At 41.2% G+C, this 19,084-nt stretch overlaps 1 protein-coding gene across 1 annotated transcript in view; it reads right to left on the bottom strand.

The window, feature by feature from the left end:
* Positions 1 to 6,721: 6,721 nt before the first annotated feature.
* The window catches only part of LOC120765173 (transient receptor potential cation channel subfamily M member 6-like), a 34,276-nt gene continuing 21,913 nt past the window's right edge, over positions 6,722 to 19,084 (bottom strand). Inside the window, exons 4-8 of the mRNA XM_040089713.1 lie at positions 11,431 to 11,611; positions 10,861 to 11,074; positions 9,776 to 9,900; positions 8,816 to 8,987; positions 6,722 to 6,900 (exon numbers count right to left, since the gene is read on the bottom strand). Of these exons, the coding sequence (XP_039945647.1) occupies positions 6,722 to 6,900; positions 8,816 to 8,987; positions 9,776 to 9,900; positions 10,861 to 11,074; positions 11,431 to 11,611 (871 nt within the window). The remainder of the gene's footprint in view (positions 6,901 to 8,815; positions 8,988 to 9,775; positions 9,901 to 10,860; positions 11,075 to 11,430; positions 11,612 to 19,084) is intronic.

Below are 19,084 nucleotides of genomic sequence, written 5' to 3'. Positions count from 1 at the left end.
TCCTGGTCATGGTGCATGTTGCTCTCTTCCTGTAAATATGTTCCTGAGGTCCCTTCAAGAGGATCAGTCATATCATCCTTCCTATACCATCTGGAGTTCTGTGCCTGAGAGACTGGAGCAGTGTTGGCTCTAGATGAGCTCTTTGTGTTAGGTGTCTCTCTCTTCAGTTCACGTACCTGGGCTGCTAAGGAGGAGGTGGGTTTTCCATCCCACTTCCTCATGTCTTTTCCATGCTCCCGAAGAAAAGACCAGAGGTTACCCTGTGGAGTGTATCCTCTCTCCCTGGCTGGTGGGTACCTGCTCCTAATGGCAGAGACTCTTGTTGGTTCTGGCGAGATGTGGTAAATTTCTTCTTTAAGTTCCTTTTTTTCAGTTTCTGATGGCCCTCTTCAATCAAGCTCCAGACTTGCTCAGCCAGCCTTGTTTCCACGGATGAGACATGGGTACGAAATGGGGCAGTGACAGTGTCCTCGTAAATTCTCAGTTTATTGACCAAGACGCCCACCTTGTCCTCACCTTCCCTCCATTGCAGCATTGCCAGGTAATGGGAGTACATCTCTGATCCAAGCCGTGCAAATCTCAACCACATCTGCGATGTGCACTGGACATCATCTGGGCTTTTAGGAAATCTCTCGTCTTCTGAGAAAATGATCTCCAGCACAGCCAATTCCCTCAGGCATCGGATACCTTGTTCCATTGTGCTCCATTTTCCTTGGTGCCCCTGGAGGTCTTCTTTATAAAGGTATCTGTCCCTCACACTTGTTAGCAGTCGCTGCCAGAGGCTGAGAGTTTGTTGAGTTCTCCCGATCCCCTGGTCAATGACCACATCCCGAGACAGCGATCCCAGTTGCCTGGCCTCACTTCCATCCAGAATGGTGTCATTGGCTGCAGCGTCCCAGATGCGGAGCAGCCAGGTCAGGAAGGACTCGTTTGTCTGGCGGGTGAATTCCCTCTGCAGGTCACACAGTTCACCCAGGGATAGAGAGCAGGTGATGATCTCTGGCTCTGTCTCTTCTGCTGGGTGCAAAGGTCCTGCCACATCCTCATCAGTCGCTCTGCGGACTGATTTGCTCTTTGATTTCTTCTGAACAGGGGCAACTGCCACTGGTTTAGGTTGTTCTGCTTCAGTGACGGTTTGTGTGGAGATGCTGATGGCACCTTTGGTTTCTTTCTCCTCTGTGACAGCTTGTGTAGACACTGATATTGTTGCTTTGTTTTTTGTTCCTTTCTCCTCTGTGACAGTCTGCTTAGACGCGGTTCCGGTTTCCTCTGTGGCAGTTTGTGTAGACACAGATGCCATTGTTTTACATTTGTTTCTTTTTCCCTCTTCCTCAAGGAGACACTGCACCACCCCATGTAGTGTTTGATTTCTAAGCATGGTGAGCATGGTGCAGGCCATGCAGAGAAGACAAAGCAGAACTAACAACAATATTGTGCTGTCCTTGGCAGCTAGAGAGAACTCAATACTTTTGAAAACTGCTGTGCCAGGCCTAAAAGACTGGAAAAAATCATTCTTTACCCCTCCCCACAGGAGCTGGGTGCAATTGTTGAGAGCTCAGATGTAGCATTGTGGACCAGGACAAGAAAACAAAATAGAGTATATATTCCAAATGATGCTCATTGCCTCAGAGGTTATTATACAATAAACATAATAGACCAATAAAGCAATTTTGGTACCATACCCTGGTCTACACATGAGCATTAAGACCAGCAAATACTGCCCCATGTGTGGGAAAATGTAGAGAGCTAGGTATAAGATATATGAAAGCATGTTGAGCATCATAGCGGTCAGCTGGGTTTTTTTCTCACTACAAAATTGTAATTCTGACTTTTCTCAGTACCTCCTGCCCCACACTAGATGCCAAAATATATGTGCTGACTTGAAAGCAAAACCAGTGAGAGACTCCAAGTCAGAAAAAACAATTTAATAGGAGAGGAAAAAAAAAAAAGGTAAAATAAAATAAAATAAAATAAAACACATGCAATAGTACAAAAGATCACTGACAGAGTCAGAATACAACCTGATACCGTGGTGTCAGTCCAGATGAAGCGGTCTTGTTGAAGCAGTGTTCCTGCAGAAAGGTCTGGTAGCTCTTGTCCTCTGGGAATCCAGTGCGTAAGGCTGCCTGTGCTGTCCCAAATCCCAGATTATATCCAGGTGGGAATGCTTGGCTCCTCCCCCTGGGTGGAGCATCTCACAATGGGCTGATATCATTTTATCAGTCTTGCAATGGGTCCTTGATTGCCCATTAAACAGAGATAGCTCCCAGAGGGAGTTATCTATGAGTCATGCAGCAGGGCATTGATTACTCAACATATCCCTGAGGAGCCTGTTCCAACAGTCGGTAACGCTTCTCAATGATAAATGCTTCCTAACATCCAGTCTTTAATTCATATATGTTCAATTGTAGACATCTCAGGCATAGTCCTCCATAAGTCCTCCAGCCTTATGTACCACAGAAAATATGGGCTGGTGATTCAAAAAGTGAGGTCTCTCAGCAGGCAACCAGCTATGGCCACTCAAATATATATGCAACTGCCCATTTTTCAAAATTTACATTTTAAAGAAGAACACATCCTTGGGACTGAAAAAAATTTAACCTTGTAGTTCTTGTCAGGGAATTAAAAAGTAATTCTGGAAAGTACTTCTTCGACTATGAGATATTATTTCTTGAAGAATATATCAATTCATATAACAAATGGGGGAAATGTGTTGAGGCACATAGAGTTTTATATTTGTCATCAACAAAAATCTTCTTATGTACACAAAAACTCACTCATGGAGGGTTAGACTTAAATACTGGATTTCTTATGAAACTTTGAAAACCATAATTTAAAATTAATTAATTAATTAGATCGATTGATTGGTTGATTGATTTAATTGCTACTGAATGTTCTTTCACACACATGTAGGTAATGCAGGTCTAAATCATGGCTTGCCTTCTGTAAGGACCTAAAGAATGTACCTACCAGTCTCAAAACATTTTCCTGATAAGGAAAAGGAGAGAGCTAATTCCAGGCCTAATGGAGGTAAAGGTTTGGTTAGCATCTATACAAAAATTCCCACTGTGGCAAACTGTGAAAAAGGAAGCAAGTGTTTATCCGCATAAAGTCCCACAACTCAAGGTGTGGGAATGAGATTTCCCATATGGAAACAGCACTTCCTGTGAGTACGTGGGACTTAGACTGTACAAAAGTGGCACCTCCAGAAGAAAAATTCAGGGACCTCTGAAGACCAGGGTGAAGAAGAACCAACAGGAAACCACGTGGTGGTATCTGTTCAAACTCTCACTCTCTTTCTCTCCCCCTTCTCATACCTCATATTTAATGTTTAAAAAATCTCTGCTATTGACTTCACATATGGTGTCTTTTACACCTTAAGTAGAACAGGAACATCTCTTCTAATCAGATCATAACTCCCTCATTGCAGCTATTCCTAAGAAACAATATCTAAAATAATGACATTACTTTTTTTTAACCTTGTGATTTACACTGGGATTTCTGTATTTCTGTCTAGAGCTAGGAAAACAGACACAACACCCCTGTGGGGTTTATATCTTTGGAGAAAAGGGTATTCTAGGCTACAATGAGATATCCCTAACCACTACTGATTGCCAGCACAGGCTTGAAAAATACATATCCAGAAGTATCACTGAAACGACTTGGAAAAGCTCACAGAAAAACCAAGAAGAATTTCAGATAACATCTCTTCTCTGGAAAAACAAATGTGATCTGATGCACTGTGTAGTTAAATGCTTCATTATTTTAAGGATAATGCCCCTCCAAAATCAAAGCAGATTACAGATGACTGAGTTCAATCATCAAATTATTCCTTTAAAGCTTGACAAATCATGAAAAATTAGTTGTCGAAATTAAGTGACACAGTGAGAAAGAACAGGTAATAGTACCTTCCAGTGTTGTCCATAAACAAATATGTGTTTCTTGGCAATATCTAGCTGGTTCCAGGCCAATGCCAAATCTAGCTGATCTGATGCAGACATATTCGTACCTAGGAGGCAGGTAAGGGTTCTATCAGTTTTCACACATTTATGTTACTCCCTTACTTTGAGAAGATAAGTCAGTGAGATTGTATTCCAAATAAAAATAGGCCGTATTTTTTCCATACCTTTCAAGAGTGCCGTCAGAATTGCCAAGTCAATGTCCTGCTCATCTTCTGACTCCGCATCAAATACGATTATCTGTTAGAATTGCAGAAGTATACTATTTGAGGTGAGGCAGAGAAGTCTGTAGTTATTTCTTCTTTGTATGGGCTGTGGTAGATTAAATCATACACATTTCAACACAAACAGTGGCAAGAGTTGAGACACAATTTTCCTTTGTTTCAGACAGAAAGTGCACTATTTTGGTTTTTAATGCAATGGCACCCCAGGAAAACTGGAATAAACCTACTGCATGAGTATACATGAGTCTGTTTCCTTCTGATTTAACCTTTGAACCTGAGAAATGTAAAAATGCAACACTGTTGATATTCACTCAGTTTTCAAAAACAGAAAACAGACATACAGGACATACAGATAAAGTAAAACAAAAAATACTAAAAACCTATATGTAGTTTCCATTTTAGTGATTATTAGTACAATTATAATTACTTGCCTGTATACTGGGAACCCCATCATGTTTGAAAAGTTGTGACAGACCGGCAAAGTAACTGGAAAAGGGGAAAAATAACTACCATTTTTAAAAAGACTGAAAAGAAAGACCTGGGAAACCACAGGCCAACCAGTTTCAGCACAATCACAGAGCAGTTCCTCCTGGAAACTATGCTAAGGCATGTGGAAAATAAGAAGGTGATTGGTGATGGCCAATACGGTTTGCTCAAGTGCATGGCCAGCAGCTGAAAGAATGGAGTGGTTTTCCAGTAACTAGTGACGTTTCAGAGAGAAGTTCCAGCACAATTCTGTTGTAAGTAGAAGAATCAAAGGAAACCTTTCTAAATTATAAATAAAACTCTACTAGAGAGAAAAAAAAAGAAAAAAAAAAGAAAAAAAAAAAAGATTTGCTTGACCTTTCTTGTGAAAACAAAGATATTTGGTCTTTTACTAAAATCAGAAAGGCTCTCATTTCATAATCAGTGGTTGAATCTTCAGAAGCTTTTTAAATGGGCTCTGTAGAGCTACTCAATATCGGCACAGACATATTTGTGTTATCTTTATATTAGATGTAACACCTGTGCACATGCCAACCTACCAGAGAAAGAGCAAAAAAGGTAACCAGAAAGGAAGACTTCCTATAATCAGCGCATGAACCCTACTCACAGACTCTCTGTGTTTCATGCATTCCATCAAAACATGAAATATATGACTGGACTGTTTCTGTTCCAATCTAAATATGTTCTGAATCATCATCAAGACCTCCTCCTTCACCTGAGGGCACAGATCCCTGGAAAACAGACATATAATCAATGACAATTATATTTTAGATATTTCTCTACCCACGTAAATGACACTTCAGAAAAGATGAAATGTAGGAGAAATGTTTTTGTGGTTTTTTTTTTTCCTGCCTCTCTGTTTATTTAATCCTTCTTTCAAAACAAAGCAAAATTGTCCCAAAATATAAATTATTGATCACATATGCATTTGTCCTGACATACATATTTATTATTGAAAATACAACACATGAGTAAGTTAAGAATTTTCAAAGGATTTTCTGTGGACATAGAGCTAAAAATCACTGGAAGTGATTTTTCTTTCTTTATTGAAAGAAAGAAAAATAGGCATAAAATGAAAATCCTAATTATTTGTTCATTAGGCTTCATAGCTTTCCCTTCCCCCCCCCCCCCCCCCGCCTTTTTTTGTCTTTCTGTTAACCTTTCCGTTCATATCTTCCTTTTTATTTAACAGAAGGATTTTTTAAAACTGTCATAAATATATGGGGAAAAGTAAGTGAAGAAAAAAAAATCTCAAACAATACACTACAGGCAAATACCACATATCTAAAAGTATATTCAGAAAAGACAATAAGTAAACAATTAGAATATAAAATTTATTAAATATTTAATTTTCTTAAATGGAAATGAACCCAGGGCACCTCTATAAATTTTGATTTTTTATCTAAATAGCTGTTTGACTTTGAAAAACTTTCACATGTAATATTGACTATACAAACATATGTTTTAATGTCCAGTTTGGATACAAAATTTTCATCAGGGTAGGTTCAATAGACCCTGCAGCTGAGACTGGACTGGTGGTAACACAGACACTTTGACAAGGATCTGGGCTACCACTGAGTTACCCAAAGCCAAGGATGAGGAAACCTAGTCTTCTTTCTACTGCAGCCTGAGGCTCCTACAGCAATGAGCCCCAGCTCTAGTCTCAAAAGTTTTGTATAATCCAAATCCAAGTCCACATACAGAATATTGATAGCTAGAGACGTGGCCCAGCTGAAACAATAGCAAATACTCTGGGGGTCATCCATGAGTGTCTCTCACCAAATGTGAAAAATTTCTTAGCTCAGAGTAGCTACATGCAGTTTTTCCTCTTCAAAAAAGCCATAGTAAATTTGGCAGAAGGATTATTTCAGCACTATTTTGAGGCAGGGAAGAAAGAAGTTCCATTCTGCCATCACAGAAGTTAAAGCTGGCAAAAGCCCAGAGCAGCATCATTACTAGGAGCATCAGAAATTATCTCAGCAGTTTTGAGACAGGGGTTTGCAGGTACCCGCCAACATGACAGAGCAAGGAGGAGGAGCATTATGCCACTACTCACCCAGTATCACCCATGTGTTTGTGGGTAAAAGCCAGGATATCTGCAGCTCTGCCAGTGCCCTCATAGACCACCACTGGGACAGCTGGGCTGGCCCTCACGTACTCCCACACCATCAGGATCACACTGGGGCCCCCTTCCAGCACGAGCCCAACTATGGGTACACCTTGGCCCATTCCTGTTTCAAAACACACCGAACCAGTTACAAACAGATCTGAGCCACACACCCAAAAGTCAAAACGTCTGGGAAATAAATATTTATACAAAGTTCAATGAAGAGGAAACCATGCCTTCACCATCTGTAATTTGACTTACATCTTTTAGGACTTTCAGAAAACTTCTTCAGCTAGATCAAAAAGACCATGAAAAACTACTGAAAAAACGGTAAGCATCAGGAAAAAAAAAAAAAATCCTTCTAAATATCCCTCTTTCCTTTATAATAATTGTCACATGCAAGGGCATTTGAAACATGTTCAATATCCACATATTTACCAACAATAGAAAAGTAATCAGGTATTTCTTGAGACTCTTTCAAGTGTTGCAGCAGTAGGTCAGGGGTTTTTTTTTAAAAAAAAAAAGAAATTTCAAGTACAACGCAATAGAAATGAAAATGAAAGCTTGACTTGCAAAAGCTCATAGGAAGAAAATATAAGAGTTTGAGTAAGAAGCTCTGTACATGAACATGTTAAAAATTGGATTGGTTTCTAAGTTTGCCAATTCTATAATGCAAGGAGATAAAGGAAGATACATCAACATCATAATAGTAATATCTTTCTAACATACCTCAAGGTTTGAATGACTACGCAAAAGTGAACTTCCACAAATTATTTGTACAATCTAGCACATAAAAGGAAATAATTGTCCACGTAAAAAATACTTATTTAATTATTTCTTTACTATAACTCATTTACTCTATAAATAAATAGTGGAAGTTAGGCCATCTGTTACAGTGGCTAAAGGTTTTACTTTTGCAACCACTCTTGCTATACTTGAGGAAGTCACAGTTTTCTCTTGCAATAAAGAGTGATGAGGGCAAGAGTAGTTAACATGGTAAAAATGATTTGGATTCCACTGAATGTAACAGTCTTTCCATCTCACAAAGTGCTGGGGAAGTATCTAGCGGTGAAATAGTGACCATATAAAACTGTGAAGTGAGCAAATGCTCAGTATCTACTAAATAATCTGAGTCATTGTCCTGTGGTGACTTTATGATGCTTGTATCCCCAATTGTCTGTTCTGTTTGTGCCGTATATTGAGTCCTGTGCCTTTAAGACTGGTTCTAAGAGCAAGGAGAAGCGCAGAGTTTGTTTTGAGAAAACGGCCTGACTCCTCCACATTCTTCTGCGGACAGCGTGTTCGGCGGAGGCTTGGAGAGACTGCAGGACAGAGATCTTTTTTTGCTTTTAGTTAGTTTCAGCTAGCTAGGGCAGAGAAGTTCCCTGGACTGGTTTCTTTCCTTTTTCTTGGAACTGTTTAAACCTGCTCTGGACTGAAAACCCAGGGGAGCACTGGGGGCTGCACCTGCGGCCCACCGGGGCCTGGACCTCAGCATTTTCCAGCAGCGCCGGAGGGACTGGGACTGAGGAGAGACTGAGAGAGACGAGCTACACCCACGGCAAGGACTTTCTCAATTTGCCAACTCACTCCAGAATGAGAGGTTTTATTGTTTCATATTACTCATTCTCTATAACTTGTATACGCTTTGTTCCTTAAGTAAAATAGTTTTTTCCACTTTTCTCTGAGGAAGCTCTTTACCAGACCGGTTGGGGTAGGGGCCATTTGGGTTTGCTTCCCAGAAGGACCCCATTCATGGGTTTTCTCCCAAATTTGTCATAAACCAGGACAGTCATTTAGGTGACTCTACAACTCAGAAACTCATATATGAGTCCATCCAAATGCATGTTGTTTTATAAAAATGTTGTTTTTTTCATTTTTCTGAGTTTTAGGGTTCAAGACACATGCAATTAATAAATTTGACCTCAGTGAAAGCTATGGCAAATCAAGATGTACAATATGTAACATGAAATGTCAAGTACCTCTCCATCTTTTAGGACAGGCTTTTCTGTCATGAAGCTGACCACAGCAATACTCACTTGTGTGTACTTTTTGAAGTGATATGTACTTCTCCAAATTCCTCCTGAGCATCATTTCATTCCCATACTTGCCTACTGTTCCATCATCTGCCATTAGAAAATGAGAATGCATGCTGTTGAGCGTACTCAGCTTGCTGAGCGGGTTACCAAGGGTCTGGTACAGGCAAACTACCTGAGAAAAACAAAATAAAAATGTCCTCAAAGAAATCAATAAAATACCACCCTTTATGTTCACTCACTTGTATGTATTTCTGCATCACAGTGTAGCTATTCAAAATTCTCTATAAAGTTTTTTGAGCTACTCAGACATTTGATTCTTAGCATTTGATTCTTAACAGCAACAAACCCATAATTAATACCTCAGAAAACAACTCTGATTAGGTTTGCAATCCTTAGAGTCACTGCCTGACATTCTTTGCAACAGTTGGAAGACCATGGCATAGTTTCCCTGGGTTGTATCCCCATTAAAAATACATGAGCTAACATTTATCAGGAACAATTTCATCTTACTACTTAAGTGCTTTTAGACACTTGAGTAGATTATACCCTCATATAAAGTCATAGTTTGTGAATATAAAATAGACTCTGAATAAAATAATTCACGTATTAGTAGCTTATTTGTGTACACTACTAACCTGACTGGTCATTCTGAATCTTAATATAGAAAAACTTAATTTACAACCACAAGAGAGTTACCTACATAATTACAAAACTTAAAAAAATCAATGGCAATTTCCTGTAAGAAGAGAAGTATTTTAGAGTTATTAATTTATACACAAAAAGCAAAATACAATGGCTGAACATGCCACAAAATTCTGTTTCTGAGTAAAATCTAAGCCTCTATTACAGTGAAAAAATATTAAATGAATTAAGTTAATCTAGAAAAAAAACAAGTATGGAAGAAAACTCTAACACCCCATGAACATGAAGGCTGTTATTATTAAAATGCATCCAACTCACATCTTTTCCAATGAGATCCCTCTGATTCTCAATGATACCCCAAGGAGGAATCCCAATAGCACAGATCTTTCTCAGGTGTGGTGAGGCACGGCCTTTCAGTGCATCCCCCACATGCCTGGACACTCCTAAACAGATAATCAAATTATATTTTTTCTATAATTTCGATATTTTCTATATTCTATTTTCAATTTCTATGTTTTCTATATTTTCTATATTCTCTATAATATTTTCTATAATTTCTATAATTTCTATAATTTCTATAATTTCTATAATTTCTATAATTTCTGTAATTTCTGTAATTTCTATATTCAGAGACCTGCTACATGACACAGAGGAATGTTTTGCACCACTTAATTTGCACTGTAGTTATGTTTCAGTCAAAACCAAAACATCGTACTAAACTTGTATATTTGATGCGCCCTTCATGGCTCAGGTGTAATGTACCACTGCTTCAAACTCAGCACATATTTCTAATTAATAATACTCTCACGTGTGGCTAATGGTGCTTTTCACATCCATAAAACTTCATTAGTTATATAAATGCCCAGGACAGTTCTCCTGTAAGATCATGAGATTGAATAACAGCTAAAGAAGTAAAACTTTCAGTTCCACAGTTTACTGACCCCTCTGAGTTTTTGAGAGTAGTCTAAAAGGATTTTCAGGTACTAATAGGCTAATTAATGGATTATCCTGATTCAAAACATTATCAGTTATAAAACACAAGGTAAATTGAGCTTTCAAAAATACTAGTCATAGTCCAAAGAACCTTTATTTTAATGAAACTTTATTTTAATGAAGCAGATAAATTTACTGTGAATAAGCTCTGGCTATATGCAGTGTTTCTTATTACATACAGAATACATTGCTCTTTAATTAAAATATTCATAATGACTGTCAACACTAAATTAACAAGATCCTACTCTTTGAATTATGCATTGCTCCTTAAATAAAAATGTCTTCGTTTTGTTTTAACATATCATCAATTTTCAAACTATTTCACTCCATTTCACCTAAATGTACTTGCCGTTATGAAGGGAAAAATACCAAAAGAAAAAAAATGAAACAAAGAAAAGTGATTACACTACCGCTGTTGATGCCTTCTGTAATTATCCATGATCCTGTAGACTCAGCTGCCTTCACCAGCCCTTTGCTGAAAACCTGCTTGACCTTTGAGGGAAGCTTGAAATTTTGAATTCCTCCATGAACAGAGATCACTAGCTTTGGCAATTCCATCTGCCATTCTTTAACCATCAGGTGCAACAGCTGATCCAAATTGCTATCATAAGAAAGTCTAATATACTGGAAAGGAAAACAGAGGGTAAAATAAGCATCTTTTAAATACTTCAGGAGAAGAAACTGCAACACATCACAAAGTTCTAAGCATTAATGTCCTGCAGACCTTGTGAAGGATTAGAGCTGTCAAACTACCCTAACATGATAGCACAAAAATGCATGTGAGCAATACAGGCAGTATTGCCTCTAATCACAGTGAAGTTCAACATTAAAATATACAGAAATTTACTCTGGTTTACTTTTAGATTCCCCTACTCTTTTAAGACAATCAATCTGATATGCACCCAATCTTATTTTTGCCTTTCCTTTCTTATGCTGAAATTACAAAAATAAGTCAGACACATAAACGCGGCACCTATTACCTTGGCATGGTAAGTGTGGTCTCCATCTTGAAAATTGATTGTACCAAATGCATCTGTTGGACTCATCTTTGTGTGTTTTTGCACAGACCATTCTCCACCATCACTCTGCGAACCAGCCTGATAAACAGGCCAGCTGCATTCTACCTCTGGGTGCTCTCCAATCAGCCGTCCACAGCAGCACCTCACATTAAAAATACAGATGTTATTTAATGTCAAACTCACTTGCATACAACTTTAGGATCTACATGTGAATAGCCCAAATAACTTCCTGCAAAGAAAAATACTGCTGTTGTCTCACATGAAATAACCATGTTGAAAAAAATTGCAACCATAGCAAAATAACATTGAATTATATCCTAATTAGGTTTAGTTGGGTACAGTATTTGTTCTCTACCTGAGTACTAGTAACAGTTGGGGAAGTTGACTAGATAGTTTTCAAATGTCCCCTCCAACCCAAACCATTCTGTGATTCTGTGGGATTCTGTAACAATTTGAGAGTCCCATACAGAAATTCTGACCTAAGCAATGCAGCTTGGCTTGACTGGTCTTATATGATCCAGTTCAGAGGAATGTTGTAGGACACTGAGGTTTTCTATGAGTATAGCCACCAGTTATTCTAAGTACTAAAGAACTAGGAGTTATCCTCAATAATCAGGAGGGGAATTTCAGGGTCACCTTTATATTAACCCTTGGAAGCCAGTAAAGTGTATATACAAAATACATGAAGTGCAGTTTTGAGGGAGATTGTCATGACTTGGTTATGGTTCTCCTCAGCTTAATGATCACACTGAGACTCTCCAAACCACACACCGCTCACTCATTCACCCCTTTCCCTTCCCTTCTCCCTGCAGTGCACTGGAGAGAAGAATGGAAGGCACAAAAGGTCAAGACCAAAGAATGAGATAAGAAAAATTTACTGCAAACACTAACAAGATAAGAGAACAAACAGTAACAGCAACAATACTAATAACAGACAGCACAAGAAATTAGCATTTCATACAGAAACCCCTCAAAAACAGACAATACCTAACCACTCCCTTGGTCAATCTATGCCAACCCAGAACCTTTTTGGCACACAATATGACTCTTGGGTATAGTCCTGTCAGGGCCAGGAGTTGGACTCAATGCTTGCTGTGGATCCCTTCCAACTCAGCATATTCTGTGATTCTCCCTGGAAGATAATTCCTTTCCCTCACTCTTAGCAGTGTTGTGAGGTGGTAGAGAACAATCCCTAGGTCTTAGCCATGTTCCTTCCTGGCTACTGCAAAAAATAACCCTATCCTGACTGGAATAGGGACATTTTTCACACTTTATTCTATATCATCTACCTCATGACCAGATCATACACCTTCCAATTACATACATACATACACACACACACACACAAGCTTAGGTATCATAGTCAATGCCTTTCCCTCCAAGATATCTGTCAAGTTTATTGAATCCATGACTGTGGGTTCTGTTTGTCCTAGATGTCTTCTAGAGCAGGAGGGCTGGTGTCCTGTCAGGTGGTTGAAAGCTGCATCAGGAGCTCATGACCAGTGTATCTGGAGCAGTCCCGACTCACTGTCCATGGTAGTTATGGCACACAGTGCCAGTGTCATTTAGCAACCAATAATACACTCACACTTTGACATTGAAGACTGTTCTAACTCAAAAACCAAATCCCCTTTAGGTACACATTGTGTTTCACAGTCCCTCTGAGTTATCCACCAGGGCATACCCCGGTCATAGAAGAAAAACGTTCCCATGGGTGGGTTTGCCTTTGCTTGAGACAGGACTAATCCAAACTCACTTCCCAAACTTATTTCTCATATGCACCATGGGGACTTTATCCATTTCTACCCTTCTACATTACATGAAGGTTTTGATTGGGCAGGGCAAGTTCAATTGGCCGAGTCTCTGGTATTAGCCAACCAGACGACCTACCTAAATTTAGGCCCCAATGTTTGAAGGTCCTACCACCCATTGATTTCAGTGTGGTTTTAACAGTCTATTGTATCATTCAATTTTCCCAGAGGCTGGTGCATGACAGGGAACGTGATATCCACTCAATATTGTGCTCTCTGGTCCAGGGGTCTATGGAATCAATCTGCCAGGCCTCTCCACATTTATATTTCAACCATCCTCCCCCATACCACAGAGGCTTTACCTACTTGGCCTGCTTGATCAGAGTGCATGTTTCGCAGTTACAGATCATTCAGGAAATAGTGTCTGTGGTTAAGTCCACCCCTCTATCATGAGCCCATCTGTATTGTTGCATCTCTTCCCTCATGACCTGAGCTGTCATGGGCCCAATGAGCCAGGAATAATTCACCTTTATGCTGCCAGCCCAGGCCCACCTGAGACACTTTAATCCTGGTAGCCCAATCCACCTGTTCATTGCTGTGATGTTCTTCCACAGCCCATTTCTGGGCTGTGTTTGGATCTACAAGACATGCTTTTACAGCCAGCTTCTCTACATAGACAGTGAGTCTTTCCACAGTTCAGCAGCCTGGATGGGTTTACCTCTATCCTGCTAGTTGGTCTTTTTCCACTGGTCCACCCAACCCCACATTGCATTTACTGTCATCCACAAGTCACTGCAGAGGTAGAGCACTGGCCATTTCTCTCATTCAGTGATACCTAAAGCCAGCTGGATGGCTTTCAGCTCTGCAACATGACTTGATTCACCTTGTCCCTCTATAGCTTCTGTGATTTGCCATGCAGAACTGCATGCAACATCTTCCTATTTTTGATGCGTCCCTCCAATACAGCAGGTAACATCAGTACAGAGAGTGTACCACTTTTCACTTTCTGGTAGCTGATTATATGATGGGGCCTCCTCAGGACATGTCACCTCCTCTTTGTCCTTTTCTGAGAAAAATCTAAAGTTCTTGTCTTTAGGTCAGTTCTCGATTCTGAGTAATTAGGTGTTCCTATTGGATCTTGCTGTGTCATCAGCACACTCCACTTACTCCATAAAGCATGAGTGGCATGATGTGTGCCAGGGTCTTTCCCTTTGAACATCCAGCCCAGCACTGGCAGTCAAGGTTGGAGGAGGAGCTGTGCTTTGGTGCCCATCACTTCTGAAGCAGCTTGAACCCCTTCAATGAACTGCCAGGACCTTTTTTTCAGCTGGGGTGTAGCAGGCCTCGGATCCTTTGTATTGGATTAAGTAACATAAAAACGTGTATTCTATTTCATCTGTTGAAAGCTGTTTTTTGGGAGATGTTTTATCCTTCTCTTGTAACTCCAGGGGGGGAGGGGGGCGGATGCCTTCTGATAACGACCCAGCCATTAAAACCAGGTGGGGCAGTGTTTCTTATCCCTTTCACCACCCCTCCATCCTCCAGGGGGAAATCTTCTGATAATGGACCATTAGGTTCCACCAATGATGTGACACACTCCATCATCCCATTGTGAGATGCTCCACACAGTGGGGGAGGAGCCAGCTGTTCCTAGCTAGATAAAAACTGGGACTGAAGGACGCAAGGGATCCGGTTTTTCCACTGGATTCCCGGAGGAAAACTGGACCCATCTCGTCACCACTGGATTTTCTACAGGTTCATCTCTACTCCACAGAACCACATCTGTTACTCCAGGAGGATTTATTTGGACTGCTTCCAACACCCTGACCAACAGGCTGCCAGGCTGTATCCCTGACTCTGTCAAGGTTTTCCAGGATTTTTGTTTGCTTCCTTGCTTGTTTTTTTGTACTACTACATTTGCTTTGGTTTTTTTTGGTTTGGTTTGGTTTTTTATATTCCTAGTAAAGAACTGTTACTCCTATTTCCCATATCTTTGCATGAAAGCCCCTAATTGCAAATTATAATAATTTGGAGGGAAGGGGGTTTACATTCTCCATTCCAAGGGAGGCTCTAGCTTTCCTTGGCAGACAACTGTCTTTCAAAAATAAGACAGTGACCCTGTCCTGTTTTTGTCCATGCTGGGATGGGGCATGACTAGAGCCCAGATGTTAATCTTTACCAGCTCACATCATTGCTGGAGGCAGAGGTAAAGGTATCTCTCTCTCCCTCTTGTGGAGCAAAGGGATTATTTCTGGTTGAATAAGTGTAGTGGAGGGAGCTGGTTTCAAGCCAGGAACAGGTGCAGGTGATGCCAGTCCCAAGAGGTACAGAGCAATGGAGGCTGGCCCTGCTTGGGTCACAAGCTCCACAGTGAGTACTTTTGCATGATCACTCTTCCTTTTTTCAATTTTTTTTTGTACATTTAACATTTTTGCCATTCCTGTTTGCTTTTTTTTTTTTTTTTCAGATTGCTGCTCCCAGTAAATTGTTCTCATCTCAAACCATGATATTTTGCCTTTTGTGTCTTCAATTCTCAGCTTTACTCCATTGAAGTGGAAAGAGGGAGGGGAAGATGGAGTGGGAGAGAGAGGCATGTGGTTTCAGAGGTTCTTGGTGGGGCACTGAATTGGAGAGTACCAAGAATATTCCTCAGCCAAGAATATCCTTGACTCCAGAACCCCAGGGGTCATCCTTGAGCCTCCCCAGGCACATTTTGCCAGAGACTCCAGAAAGGATCATCCTCCCCATCTGCAATGTACAGCAAATTTTTCACATCTTGTCCTATTGTGACTGGCCCAAGAGTTATAGCATAATCAGCCTCCGGTTTGATTTGTTCAAAAGCCTGTTGTTCAGGACTCCACTTAAAATCATTCTTCTTCCAGGTCACATGATTGAGAAGACTTTCAATCTGACTGTAAAATCCTAAACACAGATCTTTCAAAAACCGACAATGCCTAGGAAAGCCTGTGTTTATTTCTTGCTGGTTGGCTGGGATCACAGCTACTAATGTGTTGACCACATCCACTGGAATCTGATTACATCCATCCTAAAAATTGAATTCCCTAGGGAGGTCTTTTGACCTTACTTTGGTTCACGGCAAAAGCAGTCTTCAGGAGAAATTTCCATCTCACTTCCACATGTCCTCTCCATGGTCATACAACAAAATCCACAGGTTACCTCATCATGTCTACCCTCTCTCTCGAAGGGGGCCACCTGCTCCCAATAGCAGACACCACAATAGTGGTGGGGTGTGAGACATTTCCTCTCTACCTTATTCAAGCCTTTTGAATCTGTCTGAAGGCTTGGGCAGTCTTGGGCAGTCTTTCCACACACAAGGTGCAAGCCAGTGGGGAAACAAAAAAATCATCTTCACATTGCTGAAATCCAGTAGTGTTGGGGGTTAAGTTTGGTTTTGTTTTTTTTGCTTGCCGTATAGAATTTTTTCCCCTGTAAGTTCCTAAGAGACTAAATACTGATGCTTAGAGGGTGCTCAACCCACACAAAAGAAGAGGCGAGGGTGGTAGATCACTTAATTTGGGGGTGAGGGAAAGGCTCCGTGGCTAAGGGAGGTGAAGGTGCTCTCCTTCTGCTCTCGCCTTCAGAGGACAGTCAGGTGATGGCTATCTGCATGGAATCCACTGTTAAAGGAGGGTCAGGTCCTGGGAATTCTATCATCTGCTGGAGTGCCCAGGAATTCGGAGCTCCTCGCCTGCTCTGTTGGAGCTGGGACAGCCCCGTCCAGCTGTCACAGCTTCTTCAGCACTGCTCACTTTGCTGGGACACCCCCCTGCCTGCTGGGACAACCCACCGTTTCCAGCCATCTACCCTGAGTTTCCACCATTTTGGCTTGGTCCTCTGGGGGTCCCAAGAGATCAGACTGCCTGGGGCTTGTGAGACAAAGCCCCTCAGGGTTCCTGGTTCTGTTTATTATTAATGCTGTAGTTGTTGTTTGTTTGCCTTGTTATATTTACTAGTAAAGAAGTGTTATTCCTTTCCCCATAGCTCCGACTGAAAAGCCTCTTTAATCTTCTAATTTATAATAACTTGGAAGGAAGGGATTGGAATTCCCCATTCCTAGAGAGGCCCCGCCTCTCCCTAGCAGATACCTGTCTTTCAAACCAAGACACATAGTCACCTGAAGCACTGTTTGTTCTCCTTTCATGGACATCAATGCCAATGAGTCCATCAATGCCAATCATGTGCTCCATACAAACTTCTGTCACATGGATGGTGCACACTGGACCTCATCTGGATCTACAGGGGACTGCACGTTATTTGGATCCCTAGAGATTACCTCCAGCACAGCCAGATCTCTCCGGTACTGGGTACCTTCCTCCATGGTGTCACACCTGCCTGTGTGCACTACTAGATCATCCTTGAGAGAGCACCTTTCTCTCACACTTGCCAGGAGTCATCTCCAAAGGCTGAGGGCTTCTGTCCTCTTCTCAATCCCCATGTCAATGCCCACATCCTGGGCATCCCTGGGACAGAGATCCCAGCTGCTTGGCCTCGTTACTATCTAGTTTCATATCATGGGCCACAATACCCAAGCATCACAGCCAGGTCACCTGAGTGGCAGCTGAAATCTTTTCACATATCTCACAGCTCACCCAGGGATAGGGATCAGGGGATCTGGCCCTCCCTTTTCCTCCTGTCATGAGGACCCTATTTCCTCTTCAACCCTTACTAAGTGAACACATGTGGTCTTTCTTCATTTGTAGGAGCAACTGCTACTGTCACTAGCTGTTCCTCTGGTTCAGCTGCAGTTGAGCAGTCACAGTGCCTCTTGTTTTGTTTTCCTTGTCCTCCCCATGAGAGCACTTTCTAGTATTGAGCAGTGTTCCATAAGGAGCAGAGCCCAGCACATTGCATAACTTCATACCCCTCTGGAACTGCCAGAGCATTTTTCCATTATATATTTTATCATATTAACAGGAGGGCCCTGTAGTTGTTCAAAAGTGAACTTCCAAATCACTACAGAAGTCTTTCAAATACTGGCCCATGTCCTTCCACATTGCATGCCACTCCTGACTGTCCAGCCTTGGGGCAGAACTCTGAATAACCCCTCAGAAATCTCTTTCTTGACTCTAATCATGAAGTGGACCATATAGGGGGACCTGGCAGGCTTAGCAACACGAACATGGTTTCCTCAACATCCAAAAGAAATTCAAAATTCTCAGTTGTAACAGGCTTGAAGGAGGAAAAGGGGATGAAAAGCTGGAGAAAATTACTCTCCCCTGTTCTCCCCATGGACTTGATACAATTATAAATGGACTCCCAAAGGCAAGTTATGTCGGGAGAGCAACACTAAATACATGTCACAATGACCTTCATTGCCCTTGATGCTATGATGCCATAAGCTGATACCACATAGTACAGCAACAAAGCAATCTTGATGCTTTCCCCTACTACTTAGAAAAAGAGTATTGCAAGGAGCGCATACGGTAACATACACAGCACTGGGTACCACAGCTGCGGAAACAGACCTGGTAACCAGTGTCTCCATACATACAGCAACAAATACCAAGATCAAATTTGTTTCAATCTGCTCTGGACTGATCAGCTGTTATTTCAGCTCTTCCTGCTGAACATTAGGTGCCAAATAAGGCTGCCATGTTTTAGGAGTGGTATTCCATGGTTTAGGAAGGACATTGAGATGTCTGAGTGCATCCAGAGGAGGGCAAGAAGGCTGGTGGAGGACTTGAAAAACAAGCCATAGGAAGAACAACTGAGGGAGCTGGGGTTGTTTAGCCTGGAGAAAAGGAGACTCAGAGGTGACCTTATCACTCTCTGCAACTTCCTGAAGGGTGGTTGTGGACAGCTGGGGGTTGGTCTCTTTCCCCAGGCAGCAACTGACAGAATGA

The sequence above is a fragment of the Hirundo rustica genome, chromosome Z, assembly GCF_015227805.2.
Source record: "Hirundo rustica isolate bHirRus1 chromosome Z, bHirRus1.pri.v3, whole genome shotgun sequence".
Taxonomy (NCBI): domain Eukaryota; kingdom Metazoa; phylum Chordata; class Aves; order Passeriformes; family Hirundinidae; genus Hirundo; species Hirundo rustica.
This window is presented reverse-complemented; position numbering and strand designations above follow the sequence as displayed.